This window comes from Bos indicus, chromosome 2 (assembly GCF_029378745.1).
Source record: "Bos indicus isolate NIAB-ARS_2022 breed Sahiwal x Tharparkar chromosome 2, NIAB-ARS_B.indTharparkar_mat_pri_1.0, whole genome shotgun sequence".
In the NCBI taxonomy this organism is placed as follows: Eukaryota; Metazoa; Chordata; class Mammalia; order Artiodactyla; family Bovidae; genus Bos; species Bos indicus.
In genome coordinates this window covers 14,669,719-14,688,126 of record NC_091761.1, presented here as the reverse complement: position 1 = coordinate 14,688,126, position 18,408 = coordinate 14,669,719, and the positions used below count along the sequence as shown (strand labels likewise).

Sequence of the window (18,408 nt, the reverse complement as noted above, 5' to 3'; positions counted from 1 at the left end):
AGAAATCACCTTCTAAAAGTAATTTTTATCCTCAAGATCTTATCCCTTCAAATACCTAACATTTTCTGTGTATAGTTAACCTTCCTGTCTACTTGTTCCTGTTTCTCACCAGTAAACAGGTTTTAATTCCCATGCAGTACTATAAAAAAAAAAAAAAAAAAAATCCTTCAACATTTCCTTTTAACTATTTTCCTATCTTCATCCTTCTCTTCATCAGATGTCTGTATTTCACATTACCATGGGTAATGTGAACTAATATAAAGGAAGAAGAAAGAGCCAGCAACCGTGTACATGGAAATTTCCTACCTTTACTTTTCTCTTGACTACGCTATTGGGAAATGATAGTATAATAATTGTAAGAAGGTCTAATATTAAAATCAAGTGGGAATAAACTCCAAGGGATCAAAACTTTAGAACTGGCTTTTCTCCAACCTTAGCAGACATAGATATTCATGATTTTGAATGCTTGTATATTTATATGTAATGGCTTTCCTGCTCTTTTGTTCTGGCATAACCAATTAATTGTTATCATTTGACTACCCCAGCTATTTCCTGTTTCCCTCTTTTAAAAGGAATTAGCCCTAGAGACTCCCACTACAATCAAGACTTCATTCTTCACCATCCCACCACAATTATTTGTCAAGGTCAGCAATAACATCTCAACTTCCAAATCCAGAGGTCAATTCTCAGTTTTCATCTTAATCAACTTCTCAGGAAGTTGGTAGAGTTTACTATTTCCTCTTCTTTAAAACCTTTTTTCTCCCAGTTGCCTTCTGAATACCACTTTCAGTTCTCTTCCTACCTTGCTAGCTGATCTTTCTTAGCCTCCTTTGATGGATGCTTCTCATTTATCTGCCTTGAAAATGTGAAGCACCCCAAGACAGTATCCTTAAATACCTCATCTTAACATTCTCCACCAATTCCCTTCTGGTGGCCCCAACTAAATTTGTAGCTTCAGATACCATTTATATGCTGATGATGCCGAAACTGAGGTTCTAGTCCAGATTTTCCCCTTGAACTCTATACTCATTTACCCAAGTGTTAGAGTTAGTTGCTCAGTCATGTTCAACTCTATGACCCCACGGACTGTAGCCCGCCAGGCTCCTCTATCCATGGAATTCTCCAGGTAAGAATACTGAAGTGGGTTGCCATTCCCTTCTCCAGGGGATCTTCCTGACCCAAGGATTGAACCCGAGTCTCCGGAACTGCAGGTGGATTCTCTACCATCTGGGCCACCAGGTAAACCCTCATAATACCCAAATACCTACTCAATATATCCACTTGTATGTCTAATGGGTTTTCAAACTTAACACACTGAACAAACTTTTATTTCTCCCAGAACTCCTCCGTCTTTAGTCTTCTCCATTTCAGTCAAAGAGAGTATAAGAACGTAATAGTTTATACTAGGAAAAGGATGAAAGTTAGTAAAGGAGACTGGGAAGTAATAAAGTATGCAAATGTAAGATCAGGAAAGAAATGTGAGGAATAGTCAATCCTGACAAAAGCTATAAAGAAATCTAGAAAATGAGGGCTGAAAGGATCCACTAGATTTGATATTTCAGAAGTCATTAATGACTACTGCCTCAGTAGGCTTGGAGTTGCTTACCCAGGAAATAGGAAGAAGGCTGATCAGAATGATATGGAAGAAAAACTGGCTGTCTGATATAATGATTCCGAACACACACAGACACACGTATACATAGACACACATTACACCTTTACAATCTTTTCATCCATAGTTCCAACTTTGTACTATGTTTCTAACCTTGCATCCAATATGTCCAATAATGAACTCATTTCCTTTCTTCTCTATTCTCTTTATTCTCAAACAAATTAATTCCATAAGACTAATCATTCTAAATTCTCTGTCATGTTAAATGACACCAATACTTATCCGTTTACCTAAAGTAGAAAGCAAACTTGGAGGTCATTCTATTTCTTCCTCCCCACCCATCAGTTCAGTTCAGTCGCTCAGTCGTGTCCGACTCTTTGCGACCCCATGAATCACAACACGTCAGGCCCCCTGTCCATCACCAACTCCCAGAGTTTACTCAAACTCACATCCATCAAGTTGGTGATGCCATCCAGCCATCTCATCCTCTGTCGTCCCCTTCTCCTCTTGCCCCCGATCCCTCCCAGCATCAGAGTCTTTTCCAATGAGTCAACTCTTCGCATGAGGTGGCCAAAGTATTGGAGTTTCAGCTTTAGTATCAGTCCTTCCAATGAACACCCAGGCCTGATCTCCTTTAGAATGGACTGGTTGGATCTCCTTGCAGTCTAAGGGACTCTCAAGAGTCTTCTCCAACACCACAGTTCAAAAGCATCAATTTTTCGGCGCTCAGCTTTCTTCACAGTCCACCTCTCACATCCACACATGACCACTGGAAAAACCATAACCTTGACTAGATGGACCTTTGTTGGCAAAGTAATATCTCTGCTTTTCAATATGCTATCTAGGTTGGTCATAACTTTCCTTCTGATTCTAATATGTCAAATCTGATTGCAGCCCCATCTCCACTGTCTAACTCTAGTTTTTATAAACCTCCATCCTCCAACCCCTGCCACTAATTAGCCTCCTAACTGGGTCTCTTGCCTGAGGCTTTCTCATGCCCTATTCTTCCAACTATATAGTTATAGTTATATAGCTTTCAGTAAAACACTTCAGTTAAAAACTGAAAGCTGCTTCTAACTTCACACTGGCATTTACACACTCCCTTGGAATAGCACATCAGGGCCCTTAAAATTTAGCTCTCATCTACCATTTCAACCTTAGTTGATGACAGTTTTCCACTTGCCTTAACATAATCACACTGAAGTACACTGCATGGGGTCAGCACATACTTCCCACATTTGTATCTCTGGAATACTTAGAGCTTTTAAAGTTCAAATAAGTTTTTATCCTTAAATTGTAAATACAATTTCTAAAAGGCTGGAAAAATATTAGCCATAATATTGTCATTTAACAGAATATCTTTGTTTACATCCCTCCTAATGTCCCTCTAAGAATGTAAACATTTGTGTAGGAAACAAACAATTTTGCATAATATTTTCTCACATACTTTCCTTAGCTAGTCCTTGTCATGTTGCAGAAAAGAAATAACAAAAATTATACAATTTATTATAAGGAAAAGAAATAAAGACGAAAGAGAAAAAAAAAGGGTGGGGACAGAATAGATCCATGAATAAGGTTTAAGATGCATACCATGATGACCTACTCATCTACCATGAGTGAGCCACACATTTGGCTTTCAATTTTCTAGCTGCCAGTGTGAAAACAGACACTTTGTCAGTTATCCAACTCCCAGTGCCTGTGAGATTAAACAAAAATGTCCTGGTAATTTTAACTCTTCTTGGAACAAATATTGTAAAAGGATATTTATCCTGAGGTTCTCCTATAAAGAATACAGGGCGATATACTTAACAAGATTCTTATTAGAGATGGCACATTTCATTCCATGTCACTGTTCAAACTGAGAATCAATATAGGCAGATGCCATTGCACAAATCATACAGTGATTTTGTAAAAACCATCTTCTTGAAAATAATTTGATACTAACAAGGCACCCAGCTCTTTGCTGGTCTGCTTGAGTGGCACTAGTGGTAAAGAACCTGCCTACCAATTCAAGAGAAGTGGGTTCAATCCCTGGGTTGGGAAGATCCCCTGGAGGAGGGCATGGCAACCCACTCCACTTCTTTCCTGGAAAATCCCATGGACAGAGGAGCCTGGCGGGCTACAGTTCATAGGATCACAAAGAATTGGACACGGCTGAAGTGACTTAGCATGCATGCATGTATTTAAATCATGTAAATATATTAAAATGCCCACATATCATATGTTAGTCACAGTAGTGACTGAAGTTTCTTTAGAAAATCCTTCTGAAAGTTGTTTCTCTTCATAAAAGAGTTTATAATAGTTCTTAGGCAAAGACTTCCCTTATGGTTCAGCTGGTAAAGAATCCACCTGCAATGCAGGAGACCTGGGTTCAATCCCTGGGTTGGGAAGATCCCCTAGAGAAGGGAATGGCTACCCACTCCAATATTCTAGCCTGGAGAATTCCATGGACTGTATAGTCTATGGGGTTGCAAAGAGTTGGACACGACTGAGCAACTGTCATAGGCGAAGTCTTAAAATGTCATGTCCTATACTGGGCAGTCAAAGCTTACTGGGAAGACCAGATTTTAGGTTGAGAAGAAAAAACCCCCTCGGTTTGATCATGAACATTGTTCCCTTTGAGAAAGTCCTCTGAGAGCAAAAAAGCGGCTGGGCCAAGGGTATTACAGTCTTGGGCTTGTCTTGGGTTAGTCTTGCATCTAATAGAGAACAGGATGTTATCCTAGAAGCAAGGACTCAAACATAAGCTGAAGAACATACTTGTTTGCAGAGAACATACTTGTTTTCACTGTCTCCAACCTGAAGTCCTCTCCAGAAATATGGCTAGGTGGAGCTACAGATTTGGGGCCTGAAGTATCAACTTTACTTGTGTACTGTTACATGCTGCTAAGGAGCCTGGATACGCAAATCTTTGTTTTTACATTCTCTGAGTTTTTCAGAAGATTGATGAGATTAAAAACAATTTTTTTAAAACAAAATCTCTGCCTTTATGTTTGTAGGACTGCTAAGATATGGATTTTTAGCCGTAATTAATTCTGTCACTAACTAAGATGGCTGACCTTAGGCAGGCAAATTTCTCAGCTCAGTTTCCTCCTTCATAAAGTTAAGGAGTGGTAGCAGGTTACTGATTTCCTCTGCCCATCAACTGTAAGTGCAAAGTGCCCTCGGTTTGACGAGAATAAATGGTTGCCAAGGTTTCTCTAACTAGACTTGGAGAATCTAAGACATCCACACATCTTGTGTAGGAGCACTGGCTCTGCAGGGGGAAAGTCCTGGTTCCACTCTGCCCCTTACTAGTATGTGGCCTGGGGCAAGCACTAACCCCTCTGAAGCTCAGTTTCCTTATCTGTAAAGTCAAAGTATTACAAACTCGCTTGTGTGCGTTAGTCGCTTAGTCATGTCTAACTCTTTGTGACCCCATGGACTGTAGCCTGCCAGGCTCCTCTGTGCAAGGAATTCTCCAGGCCAGAATACTGGAGTGGGTTGCCATTTCCTTCTCCAGGGACAAACTTGTATAGAGTTGTATTAAACCAGACACTGTAAATCCAGGTATAAATACAGTGTCTGAAACAAGGCAAGTGCTCAATCAAAAGTACCCATTTTTAACAGTGTTATTTCCTTGGGTTTACTGAAATAAATGCTCTCTAACAGCATTTCTTCAAGTTGATTATCCACTAGTGTAGTTACAGTGTTTAAAGGTTTTAAGGTGCCAACTTGGGCTGAGTTGTTTTTAAAAATATTGGAAAGACATAGGCTCAGGGGAATTTTAAAAAATTAAGCAAAACAACCTGTGTGTTGACCTTTACCCTGTAGTTCTTTCATTTAATAACAATCTATTAACAAACACAACTTTAAGCTGTTTGATTAATACTAATGGAATCCAGGCCAAATACGCCACTGAAACATCAGTAATGAACTTTCTTGCCTCAAAGAAATTTTAGTGGAAGTTTGCTTTATTTTTCTGTTTTGAAATAAGATTGTGAAGAAGTTCTTAGTTTGAGGTTCCCACCAATAGATATTTGGTCCTTTAACCTTTGATCATATGTAGATCATATTTCAATACAATTAAATACAATAAACTCATTCTTAGATAGGAGAGATAAGCTTTGAAGGTCATGTAAGTACTTATTTTATAACTTTAAAGCAATTGTTTAATCACAAAAGGAAAAAATTGTGGGAAACCAGAGTTCTTTACTGTATTTTAACTACAGCAGGAAATATGTGTTTGTTTATTATGACCCTCATGCTTCCATAGCCAGATTAACTTTCAAACACAGAGTTTTCATTCTGCCTAACCAATAATTTTCACCTTGACTGTGGAAACTGATAATTTGCAGGGAGTTCAAGAATACTTGCATAATTATATCCACTGCTGCTGCTGCTGCTAAGTCGCTTCAGTCTTGTCCAACTCTGTGCGACCCCATAGACGGCAGCCCACCAGGCTCTCCCGTCCCTGGGATTCTCCAGGCAAGAATACTGGAGTGGGTTGCCATTTCCTTCTCCAATGTATGAAAGTGAAAAGTGAAAGTGAAGTCACTCAGTTGTGTCCGACTCTTAGCGACCCCATGGACTGCAGCCTACCAGGCTTCTCCGCCCATGGGATTTTCCAGGCACTAGAGCCTGGCTTGTCCCCACCACTTGGGGATAGACTCTTTGTGAACAGGGACCCCTTTTAAGAGTAGTTTCCTCTACAGGATGTACTAATTAGCACACAGTAATGTGCTAATTAGTCAAACATGATTTTCAGGAACTATCAAATTTTACAGTGAAAGAGTTCTAAATTACCATTTTATGTTAAGGATGTCTCCTTGCAGATTCTAGGTTTTTCTTCATTTATGAGATGTGAGCTTCAGCTGATTTGTAATAGGTTGTAGAAGAGTAATCACTTGTATTTCAGCTAGAAAGCACTCTGTAGGATAAAAGGTGAGTGACATGTTTTATAGATAGATAAATAAATAAGACCTTACATTGTTGCATGAATCTTGAATACCTGCATATTAAAACCCCCAAATTTATCAAGCCATTGTATAGACTTATATTGATTCAATTTTAAAAGTTCTTAGGAACTAGATTATTATTTTCTGTCTCTATAGCTCTATTTCCTTTAATATCTTATTGTTGGATTAACTCTCATAAAACTTCTCTTACTTTAAAAGATTGCATACTGAATTTATACACAACTTTTTAAAAATTGCCTATAATCATTATTTGTCAAAATGATTTAATCAGAGAAAAGAAATTATTAAGTAAGTATGTAACTTCTGAATTCAGGGGGACAAAAGTGGGTATTTAAAACTGTCACTAAATTCTCAAGGATCTACTGACCCTACCTACCAGTGCAGAGCTGGTTGAAACTGAATGCCCTAGTTTTGATGGCTTACCTGCTCAATCTTGTACATTTTGGTTAATGATGGTAAGGAAAGTTGGTGGAACTGAATGTAAAGAATAGCCAAAAATGGTTGAGTAGAATCCTGGCTGAGTCTGGCAGAAACCCCGCTCTCTCCCCATTTTGTCCTCAAACTTGCCAAGCCTTGTTCTCTTTGGCTTTATTTTAAAAATGCATTTCTGGTGAGTGAGGAAAGGTTTTGTACTGTGTTTTCAATGACTCACCCAAAATAACTCCATTCAACTTGTAAACGGTCCTGTTCTGAATGCAGATTGTTTGTTCTGAGATGGGCATGAAGGGGCTGCAAAAGGGAGATTAGAGAGGGGAAATGTGGTAGGAGAGGCCAGTGCAGTTTATAGTTTATTCAGGTTCAGGAACACATCAGAATTACTTCTTAAAAGGACTGTATGTGTGTGTGTGTGTTGGGGAGGGGGGCGGTGGTGTATATTTTAAAGAACCATTTGTGAGGTCTGTACCATTTAAAGCTTTTATAGATTATCAGTATTATATAGATACATGGCTCATCTAGTTACCAACCTGTTTTTTTGATCCTCTTAAAATGTGGTGGAAGGAGAGGTTACAATTATAATAAACATATAATTCCGAATATATGCATAGTGAAATAATTTTTTTTTAAGTTTTAAATGCCTTTAAATAGGAAGAATCATATAGGTAACATAAGAGCTAGGAATTAATCTTAAATTAGGAAGAAAATACGTATCAGTACATTGATCACATAAAAGAACTGTGAAAACTGCAAAATGCAATAATGACGTCCTCCTGTTTTGTTGTGTACCATAGAAAAATGTTTAATTCAAGTGGCAAAGACTGAGCATTTGATATCAATAAATATACCTTTTCCAAAGCTTTCATGATTCAAAACATCAGAGTCCTTTAAAGGCAATATTTTAAGGCAGGACTGAAAAGAAAATGAAGAAAAGGACTGATCTTAAAGCTTCACAAATGAATTAAATACATTTTGGCTTTCCCATGTGTTACTATGTCCAGTTATGAGGATTTTCAAAACCTTCTTTGAGTTCCTTAATGAGTTTAACAAATAAAACTTATTCTGTTATATAATGTTGCTTCATGTCATTGTTGATGAAGAACAGATGAGCCATTTTTACCTGTTGCTCAGAAACACCAGAAAATTGAGCCACTAAAAGGAAAGCACGAAGACTAAAAGCTTTTACCATGGAGAGGGTAAATTTAGCACTGTGTGGCAAACTGAAGACCTTGTGACCTAGGAATGGTGAAATGAGAGATAAATGACAAGTTTTTAATTTGCACAAAATTAGAAAGTATATAAATTTACTCAGATTATATAAATAATTTGTAAGGCAAAGTTCCAGTGGTATTAACACCTGTATCTTCTGATGTATACTCGGGAAAATGAGGCAAATCAAAATAGAAGATTATTTTGTTATGTTAATACTTATTTATGAGGACAGTGAACTAGTATAGTAACAGTTTTTGCTAATGTGGAAAAAACCAGACAATAGGTAATAGGTTTAAATCATAGACCTTAAATATTCAATTTTATTACTTTAAAATATATACAATAAACAGAAATACTTTAATGGCTAATATGACTTTAAAATATATAAAAAAAAACAGCCTAAGGCAAACTAACCACCTTTCTGCATAGTTTAATTATATGATTTGTAAACAAATCTTTGAAAGTTTTTGAAGAATTCACTGGTTCAGAAACATTTTTCCATTCATCCTCTTTTCAGATCAGATCAGTCACTCAGTCGTGTCCAACTCTTTGCGACCCCATGAATCGCAGCACACCAGGCGTCCCTGTCCATCACCAACTCCCAGAGTTCACTCAGACTCACATCCATTGAGTCAGTGACGCCATCCAGCCATCTCATCCTCTGTGTCCTCTTCTCCTCCTGCCCCCAATCCCTCCCAGCATCAGAGTCTTTTCCAATGAGTCAACTCTTTGCATGAGGTGGCCAAAGTACTGGAGCTTCAGCTTTAGCATCATTCCTTCCAAAGAAATCCCAGGGCTGATCTCCTTCAGAATGGACTGGCTGGATCTCCTTGCAGTTCAAGGGACTCTCAAGAGTCTTCTCCAACACCACAGTTCAAAAGGATCAATTCTTCGGCGCTCAGCCTTCTTCACAGTCCAACTCTCACATCCATACATGACCACAGGAAAAACCATAGCCTTGACTAGACGAACCTTTGTTGGCAAAGTAATGTCTCTGCTTTTGAATATGCTATCTAGGTTGGTCATAACTTTCCTTCCAAGGAGTAAGCGTCTTTTAATTTCATGGCTGCAGTCACCATCTGTAGTGATTTTGGAGCCCCCCAAAATAAAGTCTGACACTGTTTCCACTATTTCCCCATCTATTTCCCATGAAGTGGTGGGACCGGATGCCATGATCTTCTTTTTCTGAATGTTGAGCTTTAAGCCAACTTTTTCACTCTCCACTTTCACTTTCATCAAGAGGCTTTTGAGGTCCTCTTCACTTTCTGCCACAAGGGTGGTGTCATCTGCATATCTGAGGTTATTGATATTTCTCCCGGCAATCTTGATTCCAGCTTGTGTTTCTTCCAGTCCAGCATTTCTCATGATGTACTCTGCATCTAAGTTAAATAAGCAGGGTGACAATATACAGCCTTGACGTACTCCTTTTCCTATTTGGAACGAGTCTGCTGTTCCATGTCCAGTTCAAACTGTTGCTTCCTGACCTGCATACAAATTTCTCAAGAGGCAGATCAGGTGGTCTGGTATTCCCATCTCTTTCAGAATTTTCCACAGTTTATTGTGATCCACACAGTCAAAGGCTTTGGCATAGTCAATAAAGCAGAAATAGATGTTTTTCTGGAACTCTCTTGCTTTTTCTATGATCCAGTGGATGTTGGCAATTTGATCTCTGGTTCCTCTGCCTTTTCTAAAACCAGCTTGAACATCAGGAAGTTCACAGTTCATATATTGCTGAAGCCTGGCTTGGAGAATTTTGAGCATTACTTTACTAGTATGTGAGATGAGTGCAATTGTGCGGTAGTTCATTAAACTAGTATCCCTGGAAATGTTAACAGTTATATTGAGGGGGCCCAAAAGATTACATGTTGAAATGAACTTTAGAAATGCTGGGTTAAACAAAGTTAAACAGTTTTATTTAAAAAAAAAAAAAAACTTGAGGACTTCTCAGGTCTTTAATGTTCATTGTGACTGGGTTGGGATTGGGGGAGACGAGAGAATAAGCAGAGTTTACCAAACTTACTTTATACAGAATTCTTTCCTCCAGATAATTCTATTATTATGACAAAGGGATCTGGAAGGTGTTAAGTAAATAGAGTGGCAGATTAAATAAAAAGTGTAGCATTTTATATTTCAATTTGGTAAACTGCAACACTATACCATGTTCTGATCAGATTTTGAATTATTAAGATTTTGATGCACAAAATAAAATTTTTAATTATGTAAATACTAAAGAAACAATACCTTAACTAGAACCAAATTGCCTTAGTATGGTGGCTGATGGCTTAGTCGCTAAGTCGTGTCTGAGTCTCGTGACCCCAAGGACTGTGGCCTGCCAGGATCCTCTGTCCATGGGATTCTCCAGGCAAGAATACCGGAGTGTGTGGCCATTTCCTTCTCCAGGGGATCTTCCCAACCCAGGGATTGAAGCCGGGTCTCCTGCATTGCAGGCAGATTCTTTACCAACTGAGCTACGAGCCAGTTTTCCTACTAGCAAATCTTGTTTTGTAATTTGTAATTTGCTATGAACTACAGCACACCAGGATTCCCTGTCCTTCACTATCTCCAGGAGTTTGCTCAGACTCATGTTCATTGAGTTGATGATGCCATCCAACCAGCTCATCCTCTGTCGTCCCCTTCTCCTTCCACCCTCAATCTTTCCCAACATTAGGGTCTTTTGCAATGAGTCAGCTCTTCCCATCAGGTGGCCAAAATACTGGAGCTTCAGCTTCAGTATCAGTCCTTTCAATGAATATTCAGGGTTGATTTCCTTTAGGATTGACTGGTTTGATCTCCTTGCAGTCCAAGGGACTCTCAATAGTCTTCTGCAGCACCACAATTCAAAAGCATCAATTCTTTGGCACTCAGCCTTCTTTATCAGTAATGAATTATACTGAGCATAATGTTTCACTTTTGATATATGCTTTTCCATTTAAAATTGGCTAAATTAACTGGAGTTGGTTTTCTGTCCTAGCCTGACTTTATAATGTTTAAAAATTTCAGCTGCAAAAGCATGTAGATGTCATTTACTATAAGAATAAATCCCCACATGAGATTGATTTTTGTCTTGTGCAATATGCCAATTTCAGTAGTGATACTGAACATCTGTGGGCTTCCCTGGTTGCTCAGAGGTTAAAGTGTCTGCCTGTAATGGGAGAGACCTGGGTTTGATCCCTGGGTCAGGAAGATTCCCTGGAGAAGGAAATGGCAACCCACTCCAGTATTCTTGCCTGGAGAATCCCATGGATGGAGGAGCCTGGTGGGCTACAGTCCACTGGGTCGTAAAAAGTCAGACACGACTAAGCGATTTCACTTTCTTTCACTTTCACTGAACATCTACTTTGCTTCCTGTAATCCTCACTTCACCTTTGGGCAGGCAGTTATCATGACCACTATTTCATAGATGAGGAATGTAATAGCTAGAGATATCAGCTGCTTTACCCCCGGGCCATACAAGAGACAGAAGGAGATAGGAACAGATTTCAAACTTCAGTCTGACACCAAAGACTCTACTGTTTCCACTATAGCATGCTGGATGGGATTATCTGCATCTAGTATAAATATTTTTCTTCCTCCACCTTGTAGGCATTAGTAGTCACTTCAGTTGTGTCCAACTGTGTGTGACCCTATGGACTGTAGCCTGTCAGGCTCCTCTGTCCATGGGATTCTCCAGGCAAGAATACTGGAGTGGGTTACTACTTCCTCCTCCAGGGCATCTTCCTGATCTAGGGATTGAACCTGTTGTCTCTTAAGTCTCCCATACTGGCAGGCAGTTTCTTTACCACCAAATAGGGAAAGGAGTACGTCAAGGCTGTATATTGTCACCCTGCTTATTTAACTTAGATGCAGAGTATATCATGAGAAACGCTGGGCTGGATGAAGCATAGCTGGAATCAAGATTGCCAGGAGAAATATCAATAACCTCAGATATGCAGATGACACCACCCTTATGGCAGAAAGTGAAAAAGAACTAAAGAGCCTCTTGATGAAAGTGAAAGAGGAGAGTGAAACAGTTGGCTTAAGACTCAACATTCAGAAAACTAAGATCATGGCATCCGGTCCCATCACTTCATGGGAAATAGATGGGGAAACAGTGGAAACAGTGACAGATTTTATTTGAGGGGGCTCCAAAATCATTGCAGATGGTGATTGCAGCCATGAAGTTAAAAGATGCTTGCTCCTTGGAAGAAAAGTTATGACCAACCTAGATAGCATATTAAAAAGCAGAGATATTACTATGCCAACAAAGGTCCATCTAGTCAAAGCTATGGTTTTTCCAGTGGTCATGTATGGATGTGAGAGTTGGACTATAAAGAAAGCTAAGCACCAAAGAATTGATGCTTTTGAATTGTGGTGTTAGAGATGACTCTTGAGAGTCCCTTGGACTGCAAGAAGATCCAACCAGTCAATCCTAAAGGAAATCAGTTCTGAATATCCATTGGAAGGACTGACATTGAAGCTGAAACTCCAATACTTTGGCCACCCGATGGGAAGAACTGACTCATTGCAAAAGACCCAGATTGAGGGTGGGAGGAGAAGGGGACGACAGAGGATGAGTTGGTTGGATAGCATCACTAACTCAATGGATATGAGTTTGAGTAAACTCCGGGAGTTGGTGATGGACAGGGAGGCCTGGTGTGCTGCAGTCCATGAGGTCCATGCAGTCCATGAGGTCACTTGAATGACTGAACGGACTTATCACTAGTGCCACTTGGGAAGTCCATGGGGATTAGTAACTCAAACATTATTCTTTATGTAGAACTTCTGCAAAGTGTAGTGGCAGATGGTCTACAATATAGTAGCTGTTTGGAAAAAAGAAAAATCCTTGAAGAAGCAAGCAAACAGATGGACTCTCCTCATAAATGAAACACGGTAAATTTTGTAAAATCTCAAAGTTGAGAATACAATTATAAGTCATTACTTTTCAAAATAGCTCCTGTTGCAAGGATTTCCTTCTCTATTACTTCTGTACCCTCAGTGTTTTAGGTTAAAAATCATCATGTAGAAGAAAACATGATTGTGCAATTAGAAATTCAAGAATTGTTGCACTAAAGCTATTATCTAACGTTATTCTAAGCTTGCTGCTGCTGCTAAGTCGATTCAGTCGTGTCCGACTCTGTGCGACCCCATAGACAGCAGCCCACCAGGCTCCCCGTCTCTGGGATTCTCCGGGCAAGAACACTGGAGTGGGCTGCCATTTCCTTCTCCAATGCATGAAGGTGAAAAGTGAAAGTGAAGTCGCTCAGTCCTGTAGGATTTGCTGGCATTTTCCCCCCTTTATTATTTGACTTGGTTGGGTTTTTTTTTGTTGTTTTTTTTTTTCTTTTTGGCCATGCCATGCATCATGTTGGATCTTAGCTCCTCAGTCAGAGGTGGAACTGGTGCCCCCTGCTCTGGAAGCGCAGAGTCTTAATCATTGGACCGCCAGGGAGGTCCTGGTGGCTGGGTTTTTAAATATAAAATGTGGTTCATTACCCTAAAAAATTCTTCGTTGTTTAAAAGTATTTAAACAACAAAACTAAAGATAATAGGCCAAAGAGATACAACACAGAGTCAAGTATTTTATCCATTTGACTATCCATTCTGAGGAATGTGAAGCATAGAAAATTTACCTTGAGAACTCAATATTCCTCATGGGATAGGCACTGTGCTAAAAGTGTAAAGGATGCAAGAAGAATATAGAATAGTGTTCTTTGGTCTCTCCCTTTATAGGCTGCCTAGGAAGCCAGACATACCCTTAGAAGCCAGTCATATTATTTACTGCACAAGTTCAGTCCCAAAATAAATGAGACAGACATTCAGTTACATACCAAGGAACTGTGGAAAAGATGTGACCAGAGGTGGTGGAAAGATGTTGTCCAGGAAAATTTCTGACTTGGCTGGATCTTGAAGATCATGGAGGTACTGGATAGAAAGAAAAGGAATGAACTGAGAGGCTAGGATACAGTCAACAACAGCATGTGGCAATGACAGAGCTAAGTAAGTTGGGGTCCCTCTGGGCCCCGAATGAAACTGAAGACAGCAAGGTTTGTTCTCTGGGACTTCTGAACCAGCCCTTTCAATGCCTTCTCTCCAGGTACCATCCACACTGGCTCTCCTGCTTACCTTTCCTACAGGCAGCTAGACTCTGGCCTATTTTGCAGGGCAATTCAACTGTTAGCTGTAGTTTGCTATAGGGCCCTTGTAAACGAAAGTTTTTGAGATTCAAAAAAAAGATTAATAGTGAAATTTCAAGGCAGTGATGTACCAGTACCCCTGTTATAGTTCCCCCTCATACTTTACAGTAGAAGGCCCAGAATGATACCGTGATGACTCTGGAAAGCTATTCTGGATCTTGGATATGATGCTGATTAGTATTTTATAGTCTTTCTGCTAGTAGGAGTTTAAAAACAACAAAAGGAAATGCTCAAACCCATTTTTAAAATAATTCCAAACCTTGACATCATTTGTATCTGGTAGCACCCAAATTCAAATATTTCTACTTTCCCCAGCCGTTTCTCACTCTATTTTCCTTCAGCTCTTTATAAGTCCAATTTCAACGTGGAACTTCCTGCTTAAATCACTCTTAATTCAATTTCATACATAACACAGCACGTTAAATAACGTTCTTAAGCATAAAGTAGCACTCCACGAAGTCTAGTCTTTTCCTGTTTAGACATTTTGACAAATACCAATTATGCGCCTCTTTTTCCTAGCTTTCTTCACAAGTCCTTGTACACAAATCTTTGGACTCCTCGAAGAGTAACTTTCAGGGAGCCCAAGCAGACACTTGTTTTGAGGTGAAGAAGGGCGTTCAAGGAAACTTGGCATTTCTACATTCCTTCTCTTTTAGGGTGCGAGGAGAACTTGAGAGAAAGCAAAGATTATTAACCTACAAACAGGCGCAAAAGCCGCGGCGTGGGGCGGAGGGCGGGGGTTCGGGGGCGGGTCTCCCCGCTCCGGGCTCGTCGCGCCCGCCCCGCGCGCCCCCGGCCGGAAGGGGGCGTGGAATGCCGCCGAGGGAGGGGCGCGCTGACGCGCGGCTGCCGGCCAGGCCCCTGGGCGTCAGGCGGAGGCGGGGGCGGGGGAGCCGGGAAGGGGGCTGGCAGGCGCTCGGCTCCCAGCCGCGCTCGCTCGGGCCACTCGCGCTCCCGCGCCGCGCCCGGCCGGCTTCATGTGAAGCGCTGGCCCTCCGCCCCCTCCCTCCCCTTCCTTCCCTCCCTCCCTCCCGTCCCCTCCTCCTCCTCCTCCCGCGCCCGCTCCCGCTCCCCGGGGCCCCCAGCCCGGCGGGCGCTGACAGCTAGGGGCGGGGGTCCCTGCCGCCGCCGTGTCTCTCACAGGCTCCGGCTGGGGCTGCGGAGCCCCCAGTGTGGCCATGGACCGGCCCCTGGTGGCGTCGGCGGAGGCGGAGGAGGAACTCGAGTGGCAAGTGGCGAGTCGCAGGAGGAAGGCCTGGGCCAAGTGCCGCGGCTCCTGGCAGGCGTCGGAGACAGAGGACCTGTCCACAGAAGCGACGACGCAGGACGAGGACGAGGACGAGGACGAGGACGACCTCTCCGGAACGAAGCTGCCGGCGGCCGCAGGGAGAGGTCCGTGCGCCCGGCCGGGCAGCGGCGGGCGGGGAGCTCGGGGGAGTGCGGGCTGGCGGAGGAAAGTCTCGTGCGCCTTGGGCGACTGCTCTGAGTTCTGGAAGATCTCCTGGGCTCCAGGCAGGGGGGAGAGGGGACACTTTCGACCTTTAAACGCGCGCGCTTGGCAAGGCGTCTCCAGTGTCAACACAGACACCCCGGTGCCATCATTTCCCTTCAGGTGGTCACTGCTACGTGTGGCTTAGGCTGCATTTTGTCCCCAGTAAGATTCTCCCTAGGGGTATCCAGGGTGACCCCGTGGACAGAGTTCCCTTGGGGTCGGTAACGAGCTGTCCCCTCGCTCTGTCCTGCAGGAAACGTGCCCAACGAGAAGATCGCGATATGGCTCAAGGACTGCCGGTGAGTCCTCGCTCGCGTCCGGGGGAGATCCGCTCAGCTGGGACGCCCGGGCGGAGTGACTCGGGCCGCAGTCCCTGTGGGTCCCGTGAACCTCATAAGCTCTGAACCGGAAAGTAAGCCGGCGGATAGCTTCCTCCTTTAAACGATTAGAAATGGAAGTGCTGTGACCGCCGATTATTTGGTGACCATGTTGACTTTACAGTTGTTAGGACTTCAGTTCCGGAGCGTGATGTTAGCATCAGAGATCAGAAACCTAAAACAGATAATCATGCCATATTATTATGCTGGCCCGTTTTTATTTGAAAGGCATGTCACATTTCACACAGTATTTTATTTTGCATTTGTGTTGACATCTGTACATCTGGCATAGAGTCATTTCCTTTTCAAATGTGTTTTAAATGAGTTTAATTTACTTAACTACATTAACTGGGCTTTAACTTTATGCTGGTGCCTTAATTCTGTTTGGAGAGCTATTAAAACTAGCTAATTTTGTTCTAGTTTACACCTTGGACGTGGATTTGTCAGATGGCCCTGGAATTCACAGAAGGGAAATAGAGCTTTGAAGACATTCAGGCTACATAAATCAGTTTAATTACATGCTTTGATAGCTGGCACAGAAATGTTTGATAAAGTACAAAGGAGATTGATCATATCTTATTACAGTAAAATGTGCCTGTTTCATATTTTAATTATTTTTTCCAACTTATTTGCTACTTAAAAAATCTCCTGTGAAGAATGTAGGCTTTTTAACTTTTGTTAAGGTGTTTGCTTCTGTATATATTTTTTGCCATGTCAATTTGGGCTTTTCTTCACCTTTTTGTCCAAGTACCAGAGTTTGGGAAGTCTCTTTTGGGAGAGGAGAGAGAACTGATTCTTATAGATGCCAGTTTGTTTTTCTCTCCTAAAGACCCAAAATACTGGCCACTGCTCTGTTGGTATCCTGTTTTGGTGAATTGCTTGGAGTCTTGCTGAACACTCCATTATTGAACTCCTTTTATTCTGGATATCACAGACCCTTCTGAAATATGAGATATATGGACCCTCTTTGTAAAAATACACAAAAAAATGTTTAAGAGCAAGAGAAGAATCATGTTTTTATGACGTGTAGGAATTAAGATTGTATAAGAGATCACATCAAGCAGACAATAAATAAGTACATCTTTACAGATAAATGCAATGGGCAAATGTTAACATTCACCAGGACATGTGATCTCTGAAAATTCCTGAAGTTTTGTTGCTAATCTTGATTTATATAGGCAGATTCTAAATTCTCTTGCTTCTTCCCTCATGGATTTCTTTCATCAATTTCTTTCTTGTTCCCTACTGTTGTACCTATTCTGTACAAAAGGGACATTCATTTGTACTCTGGAAAGCTAGAACAGTCTTTTACTGTGAGTTTTAATCATCACAGATTTGACTGTAGAGTATATGTGACTGTATTTTTTTTTTTTTTCCCCTATAACAATTTAGGATCCTTCCTAGACTCAGTCTACTTTGTATATTATGTACAGGTGATTTAAAGACAGCATATTCCCCCATGATAGGTTCTCAAATAATCTTTGTTTTCTTATTGCTTTCTATATCCTGAATAAAGATACCTTGTTGTTTTTTCTTAAAGGGAGTCTTTATTTTAAAAATCCACCTCCCCCCACCACAGGCTAAGTGGAAACACATTGCTTGAATAAAGTAGCCTCTAAGAAGATATAGAGTTTTTGATAAGATTTGTAAGACAGCAATTATGAGAGACTTGTTTCTGAAGGAGAATGCCAGTTATAGTCTGCTCATTTGCCATCTTCTGTTGGTGCCCAGGCCAGTAGAGATATCTGCAGGAGTAAGGCAGTGTTTTGTCCTACACAAGAAGCCATCATGGGAGAGGAATGACTTTTTTTGAAGGCATAAAGTTTAGCTTTTTAAAATATGTGCAAAAACTTAGAGATTTTATGGTCACTGCTTATTCTTTTAGATTTCAAAAACACTAATTTTTAAAGAATTGCCATTGCTTGTATATTTGTTTGTAGAAACTTTTAATATTGGCGTTTCAGTAATATTTTTTTGAAACTGATATTTTTATGATTGATTCCATGTCTGGTGTGAATCTATAACAGGTACAAATTGTTACTGGCAAAAGACTTATGACAAAAAGTAGAACTTTTATAATAAAATAATCTGTTTCTTTAGCTTAGTTTTGAGAAAGAGATAAATATTTTGCATTTAAAAGACTTGTTTG

General features: G+C 40.9%; 1 protein-coding gene across 5 annotated transcripts in view; it reads left to right on the top strand.

Annotated features, from left to right (window-relative positions):
• Nucleotides 1–18,408, top strand: part of ITPRID2 (ITPR interacting domain containing 2) — a 96,516-nt gene that overhangs the window by 44,239 nt on the left and 33,869 nt on the right. For 3 of the 5 annotated variants that reach the window (XM_019969813.2, XM_019969829.2, XM_019969820.2), the window contains exons 1-2: nt 15,438–15,782; nt 16,136–16,181. In XM_019969813.2, coding sequence (XP_019825372.2) covers nt 15,569–15,782; nt 16,136–16,181 — 260 coding nt within the window. In that variant the 5' untranslated portion in view covers nt 15,438–15,568. Of the gene's footprint in view, nt 1–1,179; nt 1,240–15,437; nt 15,783–16,135; nt 16,182–18,408 lie in introns of those variants that run through there. The other 2 variants (XM_070802719.1, XM_019969806.2) reach the window with 2 other exon arrangements.